General features: G+C 43.9%; 1 protein-coding gene across 5 annotated transcripts in view; it reads left to right on the top strand.

Moving 5' to 3' along the window:
- The window catches only part of LOC108932836 (protein bicaudal C homolog 1-like), a 111,266-nt gene that overhangs the window by 51,298 nt on the left and 40,227 nt on the right, over positions 1-19,741 (top strand). For all 5 annotated transcript variants that reach the window (XM_029250857.1, XM_029250856.1, XM_029250855.1 and 2 more), the window contains 3 exons: positions 2,480-2,549; positions 15,951-16,030; positions 19,204-19,362. In XM_029250857.1, the coding sequence (XP_029106690.1) occupies positions 2,480-2,549; positions 15,951-16,030; positions 19,204-19,362 (309 nt within the window). The remainder of the gene's footprint in view (positions 1-2,479; positions 2,550-15,950; positions 16,031-19,203; positions 19,363-19,741) is intronic.

Raw genomic sequence — 19,741 nt, 5'->3', positions numbered from 1 at the left:
CAAGGTTTTTTCATGTGATCTTACAATGCAAACAATAGTATGCATAAAGAAAAGCCAGCAAAATGTACATACAAAACTGTATCCCTGAAAAAACCAGATGGTTCTTATTTGATCCTCGTGACTGAACAGCTCAAACCCCCTGTTGCTAAACAGGATGTAGTTGAAGGTGAGATGATGTGTTAGTTTGTGAATAATAAATGTCATTAATAGAGGCTTTGCTCTTACACCTGGGGCTGGGCATTTGTTTTTTTTTTTGTAACTGCATATATCCAAATTCTTCTCACAGCATGTGGTACATTCATCAGGGTACTCAAGTTTTGCACGTTTTGCAAGTTTTTGATCCACTTTCTGAAGCTAGCAAAGTTGCCTCTACAACAAGGTTTTCTACAGCATGATGTGTTTGAAAGGTACATTAAAAGCATTTCTTGTTTTAATTAATTGTTTTAATCCTGACTCCTTCGAGTGCAAGACAGCAGTGCTCTTCTGACTGTGATTTTTTACTTAGAAATGAGTGAGAATTAAATAATTTAATTTAAACTTAATTTCAGCACATAAAATCAGCTGCTGAGCACTGTTGTCATCTTTGTCCAACAGCTCTCACTTAGTATGTTGCTTTTCACTGATAACATGCTTGTAATGCAGTGCTTCAGCTTCAGACAGAATTGTTTAGTAATAATTTATTAAGTTTAATTTGGCAGACAACATGTATTCCTTATTGCAGTCTTGGTCTCTGTAAATTGCGTGTGAATGACAGTATTTAAAAAAAGGCCTTTTATTTGAAACGTATCGGTGCTGATTTTTATTTTAGTTTTTTAAATAATTGCTTTAATCCGTATCTGTTTTTGAGATTTGAAAGCAGGATATTTTACTGCTTTCAGGCACTTTGTCATTAATATCAAAACATCCTTATTTTGGCTGAGATTTCCTCTTTATTTTTTATTTAACATTACTCACTCTTTCCTGGCTAAAATTTAACATACTAAACCATGAATGTCATACAAATTTCAACAAAATTAAGAACACAAATAACAAAGACTGAGAATACGGGCAGGCTGAGCTGTGCTGCATTTTATTAGTCACCCTCATATTCTGTGGGATATTAACTAGGGCAGCACAGTGGCACAGCGAGCAGTGCAGATGCTTCACAGCACCTTGGATGTGTGTTCAAATGTGACTTTGAATGCTACAAAGCTGATAGTCTGTGAACACTGTCTTTGCATGGGTTATCTCCCGCAGTCCAAAAGCATGTGTTTCAGGTGGATTTCTGGCCCTAAATTGCCTTTAGTTTGTCTGATGTATTGGTCTCCTGTGATGGACTTGTGCTCTGTCCAGGGTGCCATGTGCTGTTTACTTCTGCTACAGGTTGGATAAGATGCGATATTATAAAAATAAGCATATATCTAAAATAACTCTATAGTAAATGCAATAATTAAATGATCAATATGGCACCTATGGTATATATTACTATACTGTGCTCTAACAGACATTTGTTGGATTTTTTTGTACTGAACAGCTTGACTTTGATAGGAAAAAGTAAATTAGTCATTGTTTAGTATACATTTTGACTGGCAATTGTGAACTGGGCCATATTGTGTGCCATAGGAATTACATTTACATAAAAAATGTGAAGGGACAATGTCCAAGAAGCCTGCCGCAGTTAGGCCATTAATCACTGCCTGCACACATACCATAGATGGGGCTCCTGCATGCTACATAGCAGCCCATTCATAGAGGGCAAATGATTAATCAGAGTGATGTCAGGGAAATGCATGCTCTCTTGGCACAGACTTTTTTTTTTGCTTTAATGTCTCTTTACAATTCTATTTTATGATAGTGTACAGTATCAAAAACAATGCAGTAAATGTCCTGAAAACAGTAACTGTTCATTTTTGATTTTTTTTTGAAAGGGCAAACTCTCACCTTAGCTTTCAGAACTCTGTCTTTCTCATTTGCTTCGTTTTTATTGCTGAATTGTGAAGGCTGTGTCCACAAGAGCTGTTAAATAGATTTTGTATTTGCACACAGAGAAGCAGCCTGGCAAATTTTGATTGACTGCTTCATGTAATCGCATATAAAAAGTTATTTTTATCTCTTTCTTAATATCACGTTTCTGAATATTTCTTCAGATTAATCTTCCCTGCAATATTTGTAAAAGTGCTTTTACAGAAAAAATGTTTCACATATGACCCTTCAGCTGTCACAGTAATGAAGTGATTTGAGAAGTTGTGTCATTTCTGTGTAGTTCCTATAGCAGTTATGTTACCTGTGCAATGGCTATAATGTAGTAAAATGTTTCTTCAGCTTGACTCAATTAAACTGCACCTTTCAAAGAAGTCATGTAGAAACCCTCAAGCTGGTGGCAGTTTTTGAAAACATCAGGCGATTCTCAAACAATCTTTCAAATAAAGTTTACAAAGGTTTTGAAATATTGCAAAGGTTTTGGAACATTATTATGTAAAAAATATTATCTCTGTTTCAGGTTATGGAAGAAACAAACACCCAGGTAGCTTGGCCTTCGAAACTGAAGATTGGTGCCAAGTCTAAGAAAGGTAAATAAATGTTCATGTCTCTTTCTTATGATTGCAATTTATTTTAATGGTACAAGTGTACCAGATATGTCTCAGTGAAATGTGAGACCCTGGGAGGTGACTGCCAACAACAATCATTGGGTCCTATAGCCAGGAACCCTTGACTGCCAACCACTAACTAAAGGATCAGCGACCACTGGATCTGGACAACTTCACCATAATTGGACTATTTCTCTACCTTGATATAGGTAGCCTGTCACCACAGTAAAATACCCAGGAGGGCTGGACATCCACTTGCACTTAGAACTCCAGATGTTTATTTTTCTCCCCTTTTCCACAACTGGGAGGTCTTTTGTTTTTCTCGCCACTTCTGGCAGCTGATTTATTCTAATATTTATGTTTGTATTGCACTATTCCCTTTTCTATTGAACCACTCCTTGGAACTATTGTCAGCCGTCTGTACCACCCTGGTGAGAAGAGCACTCTATTGAAGATAATTAAATTGAGCTGAATTTAATAGAAGTGAATCTTTCATTTATTATAAATGGATAGTCATAATACATCACCTCTCTGATTATGTTCATTTTGCTTTTATGTTGTCCCTTTGTCTTACATATTATCCACTGTTTAAATCTTCTGTACTGTGATGTTAAAAGCTTTATTTTGTGTTAAAATATGTTTTTTTTTTTTCACTTTAACACCTTGTTATTGGATTTCATGCATTGCTATAAGTCATTAGTACTTTCATTTCAAGCTTCAGTTTTAACCTCATGAAAATATCTGAGCCGCAGGATTTAAGAATGGGCTATGTGTGATATATTATTGTTATATATTGCCCTGTTCTGAAATACAATACTGAAATTATACTCTTGTGCACATATGTTCAAAAGAAAAACGTATTTTACCTGCAGTAACTAATCTTAGACAGAGTTTATTCTCTAAAAGTTATGCAGAGACATTTCTGTCATTATGGGGTTGTTTTAATGTAAACCTCCTTTTTATTTCAGGGTGCTTGCTGTGATTTTTGTATGAAACATCAAATTCCTCTATGCTGATACAGGTTTTTCGTTCCTGCTCTCTTCTTAGTTCTTAAGCACAAACATGTTTCTCAGAACTTCTGCTTCATACAGTAGATAAATTTTGCATTATATTCTATGTAAGAGAACTTTAAGACAGACAAATACCAGTATTACATGTGATTAACAATTGATCAGTAGACCACTTTCCAGCATGCATTGCTTGTATGGACATTTCCTCTTTGTGGAAGGTTGCATTTGAGTCTTGAAGGATGTTTAAATTCTAATATATTACTGTGTGGGCTGGCTAATGCTTTTAATTGTAGCTAGTATTGTTCAGTTATTCGCAGTTACAGTATGAGCTCATGTATGAAGCATTCTTTTCAAGCGAATGGGTCTGAACTCATGGGCACAATTAGACACCTGAATACTGCTATTGCAGTGCAGCTAAAGGGACATTCTCCTTGTGTTCCACATGAAAATTCATTTTGGAAATGTATTTATATTGTTAGTAATTTATTATTATACTCTATATATAAAAAAAATTTCCCCACTCCCCCCTTTTTGCAGGCTGTCTTACTCCTTCAAGCTCAGGTCCTCTACCAGAGGCCTGGGAGCTTGAGGGTTCTGCGCAGTTTCTTAGCTGTTCCTTGGACTGCGCTTTTCTGGTCAGAGATCTCGGATGTTGTTCCCGGGATCTGCTGGAGCCACTCTCCCAGCTTAGGGGTCACAGCCCCAAGTGTTCCGATTACCACGGGGACCACTGTTGTCTTCACTTACCACATCTTTTCTAGCTCCTCTATCAGTCCTTGGTATTTCAAGCTTCTCATGTTCCTTCTTTCTGATGTTACCATCGCTTGGAATGGTGACATCTATCACTACGGCTTTCTTCCTCTGTTTGTCCACCACTACTATGTCCGGTTGGTTATCCATTACCAGTTTGTCAGTCTGGATCTGGAAGTCCCACAGGATCTTAGCTTGCTCATTCAGATGTTACACACACACACACACACACACACACACTTTCTGAACCGCCTATCCCATACGGGGTCACAGGGGACCAGAGCCTACCCGGCAACACAGGGCATAAGGCCGGATGGGGAGGGGACACACCCAGGACGGGACACCAGTCCCTCGCAAGGCACCCCAAGTGGGACTCGAACCCCAGATCCACCAGAGAGCAGGACCCAGTCCAACCCACTGCGCCACCGCACCTCCATCAGCTGTTATATATATACATATCTCACTTTGGAGAAAAGCATCTCCTGAATAAATAAATGTAGAGTAATTGTATATTTCTTGTGATGTATTTGCTGTTGGGATCACACATAATTCAAATTTGGTTCTTGTAAGTGAGAAGAAATGCCTTGTACCTCAAAGTTGGTGTATTACATTTACATTTATTTACTTAGCAGACATTTTTCTCCAAAGTGACTTCCAATAAACTCTATGTAGTGTTATCAGACCACACACCTTATTCACCAAGGTGACTTACAATATACTGTACACTACTTATAATGGGTCACTCATCCATACATCAGTGGAACACATTCTGTCACTCACACACTATGGGTGAAAAAATGCAACAAAACATCAACATTTAAGAGGACAGTTTGAGAAACAGGTAATGAGTGCCAAATTCATTCATTCCAAATTCAGTATTAACTGAAACTCGTTATAAATTCAAATTCTTATAACTGAAATGTTTGTATCTTGGGGTATGTCTGTGTGTGTGTCTGTATAAAGCGAAAATTCACTGAGTATTTTGATATAAATTCATTTATTATAGTGATGTATAACAGTAGACATGATGGCACAGTGAGTTCAGCTGGTGCCTGCTGTGTGTTAGAGCTGGGATTTGAGCCCTGCTTGGGGTGCCTAGCAATGGATTGGGATCCTTCCCTGGGTGTGACCCCTCTTCCCTGTGCCCTGTGTTGCTAGGTAAGCTCCAGCTTGCTGTGACTCCACTTGGGACAAGTGGTTGTTGACGATGGATAGATATTTGTGTATATGTAGTATACAGTGTATGTATCAGGATACAGTACTGGCTGAATTTGCCATTTGCACATTAATCATAGAATCAAAAATATGCTATCTAGTGGATATATCTATGTTGCATGCTAATAGCAGGATTAGCACCCAAGGGTGGTATGACTGTAAGAACAGTAACAAAGGTTTCCTCTTTAAGTCCTAAATGGCAAAAATAGAGCTTTCATTGACTGCAGATTTTTCAAACTTACATTGGTACAGTAGACCTTCTGACTCTTTTGCCAAATGATGAAAATATTTTGTTAGTATCTCCTCCTGTGTAATGTAATGTAAAGAAGTAATCTGCAGCAATACCAGAAAATGTAACATTGGATAAGGAGTACAGCTCTTGCCCTTTTCACACCGGGGTAGGAGATTTAAGAGAACTGCTCCCAGCCTAATATGCTGCATCTTTTTTATGGCATGACTGTTGTGTGTGTGACAGTTGCCATAGAAACTTCTAGGCAACTGGCTGGTCATGGTCACAGAAGAGCAAGAATAAGTGAATGTAGTTTTTTGCTTAGAACTGTCCTGTTGAACAAATTCTTTTTGATTCAAATCACACACACACACTAAAGCCACTTGTCCCAAGTAGGGGTTGCAGCAAGCCAGATCTTAACCCAGCAACACAGGGTGTAGGGCTGGGGACACACCCAGGACAGGATACCAGTCTGTCACAAGGCACCCCAAGCAGGACTTGAACCCTAGACCCACCACAGAGCAGGACAAAGCCAAAACCACTATGCCACCAGGCCCACCCTAATTCAAATCAATTACATTCAAAGTATTTTCTGTGCTCTCTGCAAGGGATTGTAGCAGCCACTAGAGTAAAATGTAAAAATAACGTAAAAATGTTATTGTGCTGCTACGGGCAGCTAAATAAAAGTGGCAAAAAGTGATTTCTTCAAGAAGAAACATGAATTTCTGGAGATCCAAGGTTTCTCTCACTGTCTCGACTGTAGATATTGTGATGGTAGTATGAGCAGGAATAGTTCACGTAAGGACGTTCAGTCCAAACACATTTATAGAGTGTTGTGGCACCTGAAATGTCCATGACACTCCTTTGAGAAGTTATGGGGGCAGCTAGTAGCAAAGTGATTAGTACTGCTACCTTAAAACCCAGAGGTTGTATGTTCAAATCCCAACTGTTGTACCTGTGAACAAAGCAAAGACTTGTGAGGGTGCAGTACCACACTTCTGTTTGTTTCCATATTAAGAAAAATGAGCTAGCCTTAGTTTCCATGACTTTCTGTATAACTGTAAATATTATGAGTAAGCAATGCAAAACAATGTCAGGACCAGATCCTGACACATTCCCTTTTTGTCAAAATATACAGCTGGCACCCTGAGGTGATAAATATATGGTGTAAACATAAGTGTACAGAAGCAATTTTATGTAGAGGTCAGTGGATGTTGTTTAATGAATGAACGCATGTGTTCACACATCTTTTTTTCTTTTCACATTGTAACTGCCAACATTACCTTGGCAGTGGTTTGAAGGTTGTAAATGTTTACAACTGCCATGGTGGAACTCGAGAATCCAGCCGAAGGACTCAGATTACGTAGCAGCAATAACCAGAGGGGCAGGGAGGAGAATCGTCAGGGACAGGCACAGGTCGGTTGATCAGCAAACGTCATTCAGAGGGCAGTCAGGAATCAGAACCAGGAAAACAAGAGCAAAGGGTCTAAAAGCCGAGCAGGAGGATAACACACAGGTAAAGAACTCAGGTGAGGCGCTGCAGTTTCTGTCATGGAGGTTCTGCACTCAGGAGTGTCTGAACTGCCCTTTTACCCCATGCGTCTTTGATCAGTTACAGGTGCAGGAGCAGGGCACGCAGTTGTGGGGATGACAGAACTCCCCCTACAGGCGGCTCCTGCCGCCCTATGCCGCGCAGGAAAATGGGCATGGGACGAGTCGCTGGGCGGTCCAGGTGGTCCCTGTGGAAGTCTGCAATGAGAGCAGGGTCCAAAATATCATGCACAAGCACCCAAGACTGGTCCTCTGGCCCGTAGCCCTCCCACTCCCCCAAATATTGGAAGCCTTCGTGCCATCAGCATGAGTTCATCAGTGCCTTCACGGTGTAGGCGGGCCCTCCATCCACCTGTACTGGAGGAGGCGAAGCATCGGTGTGGGTTTTGGTGACCTGGAAGAATGATGTCCCACAGGGAGACGTGAAATGTGGGATGAATGCGGAGTCGGGGTGGCAACAGGAGCTTACATGTAACCGGGGTCACTTGACAGAGGACCTTGAAGGGCCCAATGTAACAGGGGTTAAGCTTCCTGGATGGGAGATGTAGCTTCAGGTCTTGATTAAATAGCCAGACTCTCTGGTCAGGCATGAAGGAGAGGATGCACCAGTGCTGGTCTGATTGCCGCTTGTACTGCTGGGTAACTGTCTGAGGTGGTCCCGGACCAACCGTCAGGTCCCTCGCTTTCTCGGTACCAGTCTTCTACAGCAGGTACAGGGTTAGACCCGGTGTGCCAGGGAAACAGAGCGGACTGATAAACAAGAATGCACTGAAAGGGGGACATACTGGTGGATGAATGGGTGAGAGCATTGTGGGAGTATTCTGCCTCAGGGCAGGAACTGGGCCCACTGGTGCTGGTTCTGGGAGAAGTAACTGCACAGGAAGCTGGGGATGTCCTGCTGGAGCCTCTCGACCTGCCCATTTGCTTAGGGATGGCAGCCAGATGTCAGGCTCACCGACACCCCCAGCTTGTCCTAGAACACATGTTGGAAAATAGCCTTGGCCGTCTCCAGGGCTATGGGTAGCTTAGGCGATGGAATCACACAGCATGCTTTGGACAACCAGTCTATTAAAGTGAGTATCGCGGTCTTGCCCTCGGATGAGGGGAGGTCTACCAAGAAGTCCACCGTGTCACATCCCCCGCAGCCGGCACATCGGCGACACCTGCTGTTTCCTAATAGAAACGGTTATAAAGAGGGACGCCAAGGAAGCCTAGGTGCGGAACCTTGTTTTGCCTCCTTTGTTTCCTCTCAAGTAGTGCCACAGTAAACCTCTTCCGACATCGACTTTTGCCTGTAAATTCCTGACCTCATTCTTTGTCTAGCCCTCTGCACCACGTTTGCTGATCGCCTGACCTACGCCTGTCCCACAACCTTGCTTTTGGATTCCGTTTTGGCTTTATTAAATGGCTGTTTACGAAACTCTGCACTTGAGTCCGTCCTCGCGAAGCACAACCATGACACACCACCACGTGGGCCCAAGACACAGGCAGAGGTTCCAGCAGCCCCCCGAGTTTCTGGGTTGACAAATTAGCTTGAGAGCATGTGGGGCAGGCCTTCATGTATTCCCTTACATCCTCCCACATCGCGGGCCACCAGAATTGTCCTTGCAGGGGAGAGAGGGTCCAGCTCAACCCTGGGTGTCAGGCAGCAGGGGAGTCGTGGGCCCGCTGTAAGAGGGCGATCCTCATACTCACCGGCACATAGCCCTTGCCATTGGGTTGGTCAGGGGACCAGGTTCGATTGCCTGGGCAGCCTGAAGATCTTGGAACAATTGCCACCTAACCAGAGCTATCACGCAGTTCCGAGGCAGAATCAATTTGGGGTTCTCGATGGATGGGTTGGGCCGTGCAGGCGTAAGAGGGCATCAGCCTTGGTGTTCTTTGAAACCAGTCTGTAAGACACCGTAAACTGGAATTGGGTGAAAAACAGTGGCCACCTAGCCTGGCGGGGGTTGAGCCAGCACGCAGACTAGAGATACTCAAGGTTGTGGTGGTCAGCCAGAACGAAGAAGGGATGCGCTGCCCCCTCCAGCTAGTGCCGCCACTCCTCCAAGGCCAGCTTGATTGCCAGCAGCTCTTGATTCCCTGTATCGTAAGCCAGAGACAGTTTACATGAAAAAGAGTTGCAGGGATGGAGCCTTGGGTGGACTCCCTTGCCTCTGGGATAGGACTGCCCCACTCCAATTACTGAGGCGTCCACCTCCACCATAAAGGGGAGAGTGGGGTCAGGGTGGCACACGATAGGTGCTGACGTGAACTAGTGCTTGAGTTCCTGGAAGGTGTGTTGAGCGTGGTCAGTCCAGGCCAGACGGGGCTTTTCACCTTCAATGAGCATGGTTAGGGGAGCAGCAACGCAACTGGAACCCTGGATGAAGTGATGATAAAAGTAAGCAAAGCCCAGAAACCACTGAAGGGCCTTTACTGTGTTCGGTTGTGGCCACTTCAACACTGCCCAGACCTTCTCTGTGTCCATCGCCACCCCCTCCTTGCTTAGGATGTACCCGAGGAAGGAAAACTGTGACTGGTGGAATAGACACCTTTCCTCTTTCACAAACAGGTTGTTCTGGAGGAGCTATTTTTGAGACCTCGATAATCTATACAGGGACGAAGGACTCCGTCCTTTTTCCCAATGAAAAAGAATTCCGCTGAGGCTGGAGATGTGGAGGGCGGGATAATGCCCGCCTGTAATGCCTCCGAAATGTAGTCTCTCATGGCTTTCGGTTCCAGGAGAGACAGGGGATAGACCCGGCCATGTGGTGGAGAAGTGCCCGGCCAAAGATCAATGGCACAATCCCAGGGACGGTGTTGGGGGAGAGCCACTGCTCGGGTCTTACTAAACACTTCACGGAGGTCTTGGTATTTGGGAGGAGCCGCCACAGGCTGTGCAACTCTCTCAACTGCTCTCAACTGAGGTGACCCAACATGGGAGAAGCAAAAAAACACAACCTCTTCCTGATGACAAGCCCCAACCATCATCTGCAACACAGCAGTACAGGTCTCCACCACTCCAGTGCCCAGTGGCTGTCTGTCCAACACACTGACCCGTAATGTTACGTTGCATTTTCATTCAGGAACGCAATGAGCCTTTGCAAACTCCATGTCTATAAAACAGCCCCTGAGTTCACCAACGTGTCTGTGCTTATCTGTTTTCTGACCACTGGTACAGTCAGCTGTAATTCAGATTGGCGCGGCACACTGACCTGGGAGTCCGGGCAGGCTTTTTGTGCAGGGCGCACCAGGCTGGAGGCGCGGAAGTGGCAGGGCGAGCCGCAGTAGAGTCACAACCTGTTTTGGAAACGGTGCAGTCTCTTCTCAGGGTTCAGACGGCCTTGTCCGAGTCACATCGGTTCCTGGGCTTCCACCGCTGGGTAGGGCACCAGGGCGACAAGCCATGATCACGGGGTATGCCCCCGTGCCAGGTTATCAATGGTAATTGCGGTCTCCAGTCACAAGTGTAAGGTCCAATCCTCCCCACAATAGGCAAGCTCTGCCTGAATCCAGGGGTAAAGCCCCTTCCGGAAGCACATCAGGATGGAGGTAGAGCTCCAGCCAGTTTGTTCCGTCAGGATCCGGAACTCCCAAGAATGCTTGGCAACCGAATGATTGCCCTGCCGAATCTTCAGGAGAGGATCGCCAGCAGTCTGGGTGGAGAGCGGGTGATCAAACACAGTCTTAAACTGCTTTTTGAATGCGGCATAAGTGTACGAGATGCGTGTCTTCCAGACCGCTGTTGCCCAGCGGTGCACAGCACCCATCAAGAGTGAAAGCAGGTAGGCAATTTTAATATTGTCTGACTGGTAAAACTGTGGCGAGCTGGCAAACACAAGCTCACATTACATAAGAAAACCTTAGCAATCATCAGGCGCACCGTCATACCTCTGTGGTGTAGCAAGATGAGTGTCCTCAGGTGGCTTTGCGATAGTGTGACGAGGTCGGTTGAGCGCCACTGAGTCCATGATATAAGCGGAACCTCCTGTCATGGCGGAACTCAGGAATCCAGCCAACTAACTTAGATGCAGTAGCAGCAGTAACCAGAGGGGCAGGTAGGAGAATAGTCAGGGACACACACCGGTCGGTTGATCAGGAAACATTGTTTAGAGGGACAGTCAGGAATCAGAAACAGGAAAACAACAGTAAAGGGTCAAGCAGCCGAGCAGAAGGATAATACGGGGTAAAGAACTCAGGCGAGGCACTGTGGTTGCTTTCATGGAGGTTCCGCACTCAGGAGTCTTTGAACCGCCCTTTTATCCTGTGCCTCCTTGATCAGTTACAGGTGCAGCAGCAGGGCACACGGTCGTGGGCATGACAGCAACAATTTGCTGGCTCAGTTTGGGCTTTTTCCCCAAATACTTGAACTCTGATAACAATAAACACAAAAATAAATATTACTTACACAGGCTGAAGCCGTTTGTCCTGAGGCGAACCAAAGCCTAACCTGGAAACAAAGTGCACAGGGCTGGAGAGGGAGGGGACACACCCAGAATGGAACGGCAGTCTGTCGCAAGGCACTCCAAGCAGGACTCAAACCCCAGACCCACCAGACAGCAGGACTCGGCCAAGTCTGCTGTGCCGCTGCTCCACCACGCCACTGCGCTCCCACTGAGATGTATGTTGTTTTGGAGAAAAGCGTCTGTTAAATGAATAAATGTAAATCTTTAAATGTAAACGTACATTTATGTTTATTGATTTAGCAGACGCTATTCTCCAAAAAGGGGTTAGGCTTTGGTTTGCCGCGATCCCATTTGGGACAAGCGGTTTCAGACATTGTGTGTGTGTGTGTGTGTGTGTGTTTTCTCCAAAGCAACGTACATCTCATAGAAAATACAATGTGTGCATTACATTAGCAGAACAAAAGATTTGGATACAGACATGTGATTCATAAAGCAAAGTTAATTTGTTGCATTCCACCATATGAACCAATGTTTATCACACAAGTAGCTGCATAAAGGTTCATCCAAATAATCACTCACACTCACACACACACACACACTTTCTGAACCGCTTGTCCCATACGGGGTCACGGGGAACCGGAACCTACCCGGCAACACAGGGCGTAAGGCCAGAGGGGGAAGGGACAAACCCAGGACAGGACGCCAGTCCATCGCAAGGCACCCCAAGCAGGACTCGAACCCCAGACCCACAGGAGAACAGGACCTGGTCCAACCCATTGCGCCACCGCACCCCCCGTCTAAATAATCGACAGTTCCCAATCACAGTTTTTGAGTAGCTGCATGAGAGTCTATCCATTATTCAACAGTTATGATCTCAAAGTTATAGCGCATGAACACTTACACATTAACATGTACTTAAGAGATCATGGGAGAAGTGAGTCTGGAAGAGTTGAGTTTTTAGACCCTTCATAAATGTAGAGAGAAATTCAGCAGTTCTGAGTGAGTGGGGAGGTCATTCCACCATATCAGAACTAGAACTGAAAACCTTTGTGCTTTTGCTTTTGGACCTTTTGTGCATGGGACCACCAAGTGGATAGAGGTGGAGGAGCATAGCAGTCTGGTTGAGTCTAGTGGATGATCAGGTCTTGTAGATATCTGGGAGCAGTTCTATTTATAATTTGTAGGCCATAACCAGAGTCTTGAATTTGATCCGGGCAGCTATAGGAAGCCAATGCAGAGAAATGAGTAGAGCGGACACATGGGAATGCTTCGACTATCAAACACAACTCGTGCAGCAGCGTTCTGTATCAGCTGTAGAGGTTTGATGGCAGTAGCTGGAAGGCCAGACAGGCAAGAGTTGCAGTGGTCCAGGCGGGATGTCACTGTTGCCTGGACAAGTAGTTGCATAGAGTCTATTGTTAGATAAAGGCGGATCCTACACATTTTATGCAGAATGTATCTGCAGGTCCGAGTTCATGACAGGAATACAGGCCAGTTGGGAGGTGAAGGATCTCTGTTTTGGAGAGGTTGAATTATAGGTCGTGATCAGACATTCATGCAGAGATGTCCAATAGGCAGCCAGCGACACTCAAGGAAATGTCTGTTCCTCCAGGTGGAAATGAGAGGAAGAGCTTGGTATCATCGGCGTAGCAGTGATACTTGAATCCGTGAGAGGCGATGATAGGGCCAAGAGAAGAGGTATCGATTGAGAAGAGTAGGGGGCCCAGTTCTGAGCCTTGTGGGACACTGGTTGAGAGAGGCTGAGGAGATGAATGGGAGCCCTACCAGATCACTTGGTAGGATCTGTCTGATAGGTAGGACTCAAATCATTTTAGTGTTGTTCTTTTGAAGCTGACCAAGTGAAGAGAGTAGAATCCGATGGTTGACAGTGTTGAATGCAGAGGAGGATGAGGACTGAAGAGAGGGAGGCTGCTATAGCACACTAGAGAGTATCTGACACTGCCAGAAACCCTGTCTCAGTGGAATGTCCAGATTCGAATCCAGATTGATATTCCTCAGGGACATCATTCTGGGTGAGGAATGCAGCTAATTGGCTACAGGTTGCCCGTTCTGGAGTTTTTGACAGAAAAGTGAGGAGGGAGACTGGTCTGTAGTTCTGGACTGAGTCAGGATTCAGAGAGGGTTTATTTACCAGAGGTGAAATGAGGGCAGTTTTAAAGGCAGATAGGAAGCAGCCAGAGGAGTGCAAGGGATTGATGATCCTGGAGGTGAAGGTGGAGAGTTGCAGGGAGATGGTCTGTAGGAGTGTCAATGGGATTGGATCAAGGGAGTAGGTGGTGGCTCTGTGTGACAGCAGGAGATCAGAAATTTCAGTTTCTGACAAGGACTTGAATTTGGAGAGAACTGAGGGTTTAGGGTTACAGTGGTCTAGAGCCTTTTCTGGATGTATGGAATGCACAGCTAAGGAAGGGTACATCCTGGATGGGGTGCCAGTTTGTGGCAGCACAATGATACACATCTCACACACTCACATACTCACTCACACACACATCGTCTGAAATCGTTTGTCCCGAGCAGGGTTGCGGAGAGCCAGAGCCTAACCCAGCAACACGAGGTGCAAGGCTGGCGGGGGGGGGGTAGAGATTACATAATGTATTAAATGACACATTCCGCTTAAAATGATGACTAAATTCCTAGCTTATTCTTCAGAGGTAAAGTTTTAACCTTTATGTAGCTAATGAACTTACCTGCATTTTTACTCTCCAAGACCTGTCTTGTTAAAAGACAGAGATAAAAAACACACACCCTGTCTGAAACCACTTGACCCAAGTGGGGTCGTGGCAAACAGGAGCCTAACCCGGCAACATGGAGCTGGAGGGGGGATACACCCAGGGCAGGACACCAGACTGTCAAAAGGCACCGCAGGCAGTACTCGAACCATAGACCAGCCAAACCTGCTGCACCACTGCACCCCCTGAGATTAAAAAAAAAAATAAATAAAATAAAACAGGTTAGAGATAATCTTTCTTTTTTCTTTTATTCATTCATTTTTTTTTGAAGATGCTTCTCAAGGGGCCATAGGAGCTACAGGCAGTGCCATTTGGTCAAGTTAATAAAGGGATTTGTGTGCCATTTGTATAATAAAACACATTTTTTTGTAATATAAAGTTGTATTAGCCTCTCTAAAAGTACCAAATAAAGTGAAACCGGTCCTAACACCAAACCTTATAGAGCTTCATATGGAACAGGGGTAGCTGTTAGCATAGTGGATCAAGCTGTTACCTTTGGACCCAAAGGTTGCAGGCTTGATCCCCACCTCTGGCTGTTGTACCTTTAAGCAAGGTGTTTACTCTAAAATTGCTCCAGTGAAATTACCCAGCTGTGTAAATAAGTGTAACCTCAACATCGTAAATTGCTTTGGAGAAAAGTGTCAGCTAAATAAATAAATATAATGTAACATCCAGGATGCTCTGGAGTCATAAATCTGCAAATATTGTAAATAATTGCTGAGATTAAAAGTATAGTGTTGGGTGCTGGCCTAGACAGGTCCATACCAGACTATAGTCTAAGTAGTGTGATAGTGGTACAGCAGGTAAAACTGACACCTCAGAGTGCCTGGGCTGTGTAGTTGGATGTGGATTTGATTCCTGCTCACTTTATGTGGGTTATGAATTCCCTGTGTCTGTTGGGTTTCCTCTGGGTGCCTTGTTTTCCTACCACAGTCCTAAGGTGTGTGTTTCAGGTGAAAAGATGACTATAATTTGCCCTTAGTGTCTATGTTGGTGTGAATGAGTGTGTTTGCTACATTGCTATGTTGTATACCCATGTGAACGAATGTTGGAAGTTTGCTTTAGTGTGCCTCACACTCTAAATCTTGGATTAATAGGTGTCAGCTAAATACTAGATAATTATTGAATGTTGCTTTGGAGAAAAGTGTCTGTAAAATTAATGAATGTAAAGGATTTCTTTCTATTAATAGCAGCACTTAAGAGAATTAGTATTGTCCAGTTAAGAGGATAATGGCATACCGTTAACAACTGGATAATGTAGTGGGAAAAATCCTGCTAAATTTATGCTGATGTATTTTGGAAATCTGAGTGTGTAATTTTATTTTATATTTCATATTTGTACAATTCCTTTTTCCAAAATGTTTTTATACAAGGTTTCAGTCTATATATGTTACATGTATATTTTTGTTTCCAAAGACATTTGCAATGTTCACCAAATTACACAATTGAATGTCAGAAGCAAAAGTGTCTCTTGTTTTTCCTTGCAGACCCTCATATCAAAGTATCCGGAAAAAGGGACAACGTGTTGGAAGCCAAAGAAAAAATCATGTCTGTCCTCGACACAAAAGTGAGTGAGAAATGTATTTCTTGGAGCACCTTCTCCAGCATCCTGAAGCAATTCAGAAGCTGACATACTGTAACTCATGCCAGCTTTTTTCCTGACTTTGGTCAGATTTTATTTTTTCTTTTTTTTGCCCAATTCTATCTTGGCTCTGCGAGCAGCGGAAATTTACACTGGAAACCAGTTCCAGGCCTAAAAGAGAGCGGCAGTGGCTCATCTAGAAAAGGTGAAGGAAATGCTTTTGCTCCAGGCTTGAGGAGCGTGTGCCCTGCCATCGGACGTATCAAAAGTGTTTGGCAGAGCTGCGAGTTTGAAGAGCAGCCAGATGGCCCTTGCCTTCCAGGACAGGAAAGGATCCTGCAATCGCAAAGTACCCCCCCATCCAGCCCAGCCATACTAGGAAGTAGTTGCGTGGGAGTAATCTCATCATGCAGTGAAACAGAGCAGACCCCATCCCAGGCCTTGACCATGTTGCAGTGCAGCAGGATGCCCTTTCAGCTCTAACTCACATTACACAACCACACTGCTTCTGTTTTCTCATCATGATAGTGATGACTGCACCACTTTCAGTGCCAAGACTGAAGACTCACTGCTTTACATTTACACCAATTTTTGTAGCTGACTCTTTCCTTTAGAGAAACTTACAGTGTTAAGCCATTTCCAATGATTTACCCATTTATACACTAATTTGTACTGAAGCAAATCAGGGTAAGTGCCTTGCTAAGGGTACTGGCGAAGAAGGTAGGATTTGAACCTGCCTTGTTTAAGTCCAAAGGGAGGAGTTTTGATCACTACAATACCTGCTGCCGTTGCTTTGAGATACAGTATCTAAGGGAAGGTAATCAATGGTGAAATAGAAAATTAATTTTCAATTTTTGCTGCTCTTGTTGGCAACACAAACAACTTCATTCTAATTTATCGAGTCATTCAGTTGCATAAATGCAGGTCGTTCCCACAAACACCCATGTTCTCAGAAAACAATGACTCTTTGAGCTTCATGCACTACATCTAGAGCTTTAGAATATGTTTGTCATCCTTTTTGCTTGAATATGTTATTGCCCATTGAAGCAATAGGTTGCGGTATTTTAATGTTTCTTTGTAACTGTCACACCCACAAGCCAAGCAGCTGCACCTCATGGTAGTCAAAGTCAGGCATGAAGACAGCGCCGTCCCAGCACAATGTTGCAGAATCTTGCAATGTCCTTGCTTGCGAATTCAGTGTTTCATCCCTTGCATCGTGTTCCTTGGTCTTGTGTTTACCTGGCTTTCGACCTCTGTTTGCTTTCCCTTGTTCTGAGTACTGTCTTGCCCTCTAAACCACATTTGCAGCTCGATTGACCTGTCCCTGACCACCGATTTCGTCTGCCTCTGTGTGTTTGATTGGATCCGGGATGACCTCACCCGCACTTGAGTCCGAACCACCTACCTCCTGCCTCCCGTCCTTGACTGTGACAATAACACAAGGACCCTGTGTAGTTGCTTATAAATTTTTGATATTTTTAAATTTGTGCCAGATTGAATTCATTCCTTCATGTTTAATTCCGCTAATTTAACTTTGCGCAAAATACATTTCACACACAAATACTGGAATCACTTTTGAAAATTAAGCAGATGCAGAAGTTTCATACCAAGAGTACACTTGCTCCAAGTTAGTTCTTTCATAAGGTATGTGATTAACAGTTTTGAGCAGGAATCAAGCTGTTGTGTCTTCCTAGCTTTTCTGCTACAGTTCCCTAAGATTTAGGAGATTTGTGAGTTGCTTTGTTTTCACTCTTCTCTCCAGTTCATCCCAAGCAAGTATTGCCCACATGCAACTTTTGACTGGTACTGTACATTTATATTAAAAGAAAATCTGAAAGGTCAATTTTCCTTGTGACAACAAATTTTAAATAGCCTACAAATTCACTATGCTTTCTGGAAGCAATTAGACATTCAAGTCAGAGACCCATTTTTTCAATTTTTGACCAGTTCAGCAGTGTGACAACCAAGGAAAGAAGCTGTTCTGTTGTGAATCAGAAGGACTCTTTGCTCTCTTCAGTTCCACCTCAGACCTGGCACACACTGAAGCAGCCACCTCCAGATATCACTTGGGTACTATGGGACTCTTTTTTTTATCTATAGTGCTGCAGTGGAAAATAAAGAATCCTGCAAAACAAACCACATATTAAGCAGTTAGCCGCGAAGATGTCTGAAGATGTATAAAACATTGAACCAAATATGACCTGTAGCCCTGCCTGTACTGGATGGACAGAACTTTCTTGATCTTGAAGGAAAAGGCACAATAATTTCTTTCTTATGAACATAGACTAACATATTAAGTTAGCTGTATTCGGGGAAATTGTGTCTCTCTCTCTCTCTTCCACTTGCAAGTTTGGTTCTTCACTTGCCACAGGGTGCATAGGTTCCGGTGTGTCAGCATGAGTGCGTGCTATGTGTGGCATCCGGTCATAGAGTGGTACTTGGCATGACAAAAAGGCTCTGGTGGATTATCCTTGTTAAGACTTTCTGTCGTCTCTGACAGGGAGTGTCACAAAGCTACCAAAATTCATTTTATTGGAAATACCATTAATCCTTGTTGTTCTCAAGCTAATAAAACTGAGTGTGCTTTTTTGAAGGAAGTCACTGTGTATTTTTACATTTATTGATGACAGTCTTCTCCAGGGTGGCTTGAAATGTTAAAATAGGAGATTAGATTGACTTAAAATGTAAAAATAGGATTCCCTGTCAACCCAATTATAACTAATATTTAATGTTAATTTTTCTTTTATTTTTATTTTTTATTTGTTTTTTGATTTGTCCACTTAACCGATACTCTTCTCCAAAGCAACTTACAGTGTTAAATGACATTATTTACCGATTTAAACAGCTGGGCAATTTTTACCAGAGTAATTTAAGATAACTACATTACTCAAAGGGTACAGCAGCATGAGTGGTATTCGAACCAGGGCAGCAGCTCTAACCATTATTTTTATTCAGTGCGTGTTTCTCGAGTTCAGATGAAAACTGTTGCAAGTATGTTACAATATTTATTACTGCAAGTGGTTTTATTTTATACATCACAGCTGTATTATTCTGGAACAGGCTATCATTTTGCTGAATCTTTCATGGAACCAGTTTCTCACCACTCTAGATCAGACAGGTAGCATATGCATGAGCTGAGTGTCTTTCTTCTACCGCAGAGCAACCGAGTGACCCTGAAAATGGATGTCTCCCACACTGAGCACTCCCACGTTATCGGGAAAGGCGGCAACAACATCAAGAAGGTCATGGAGGACACCGACTGCCACATACACTTCCCCGACTCCAACCGTAGCAACCAGGCTGAGAAAAGCAATCAGGTCTGTTCATGCCATTGCTCCCATCATCCCATTTTCCATTTTAATTAAAATTTGTTCTCTCCCTCATCATTTCATTATTTTGCTGTCATTATTCTAGAGTAGCGTGTGGCTGTATAGCACTGAACAAACCCCATCCCCTCTGCTCTCGCAAGTTAAGCTGGCTCGGGCCAGGTTTGTGCTTGGATGGGAGACCACCTTGCAATAGCCGGTGCCTCAGGCGTTGCTTCTTTCACACGCGGGGGTAACACACACCCTTCAGTGTGTTCTTTCTGTGGGGGGGGTGTGGTGGCGCAGTGGGTTGGACCAGATCCTGCTCTCCAGTGGGTCTGGGGTTCGAGTCCTGCTTGGGGTGCCTTGCGACGGACTGGCGTCTCGTCCT

The sequence above is a fragment of the Scleropages formosus genome, chromosome 4 (assembly GCF_900964775.1).
Source record: "Scleropages formosus chromosome 4, fSclFor1.1, whole genome shotgun sequence".
NCBI lineage: Eukaryota > Metazoa > Chordata > Actinopteri > Osteoglossiformes > Osteoglossidae > Scleropages > Scleropages formosus.
This window is presented reverse-complemented; position numbering and strand designations above follow the sequence as displayed.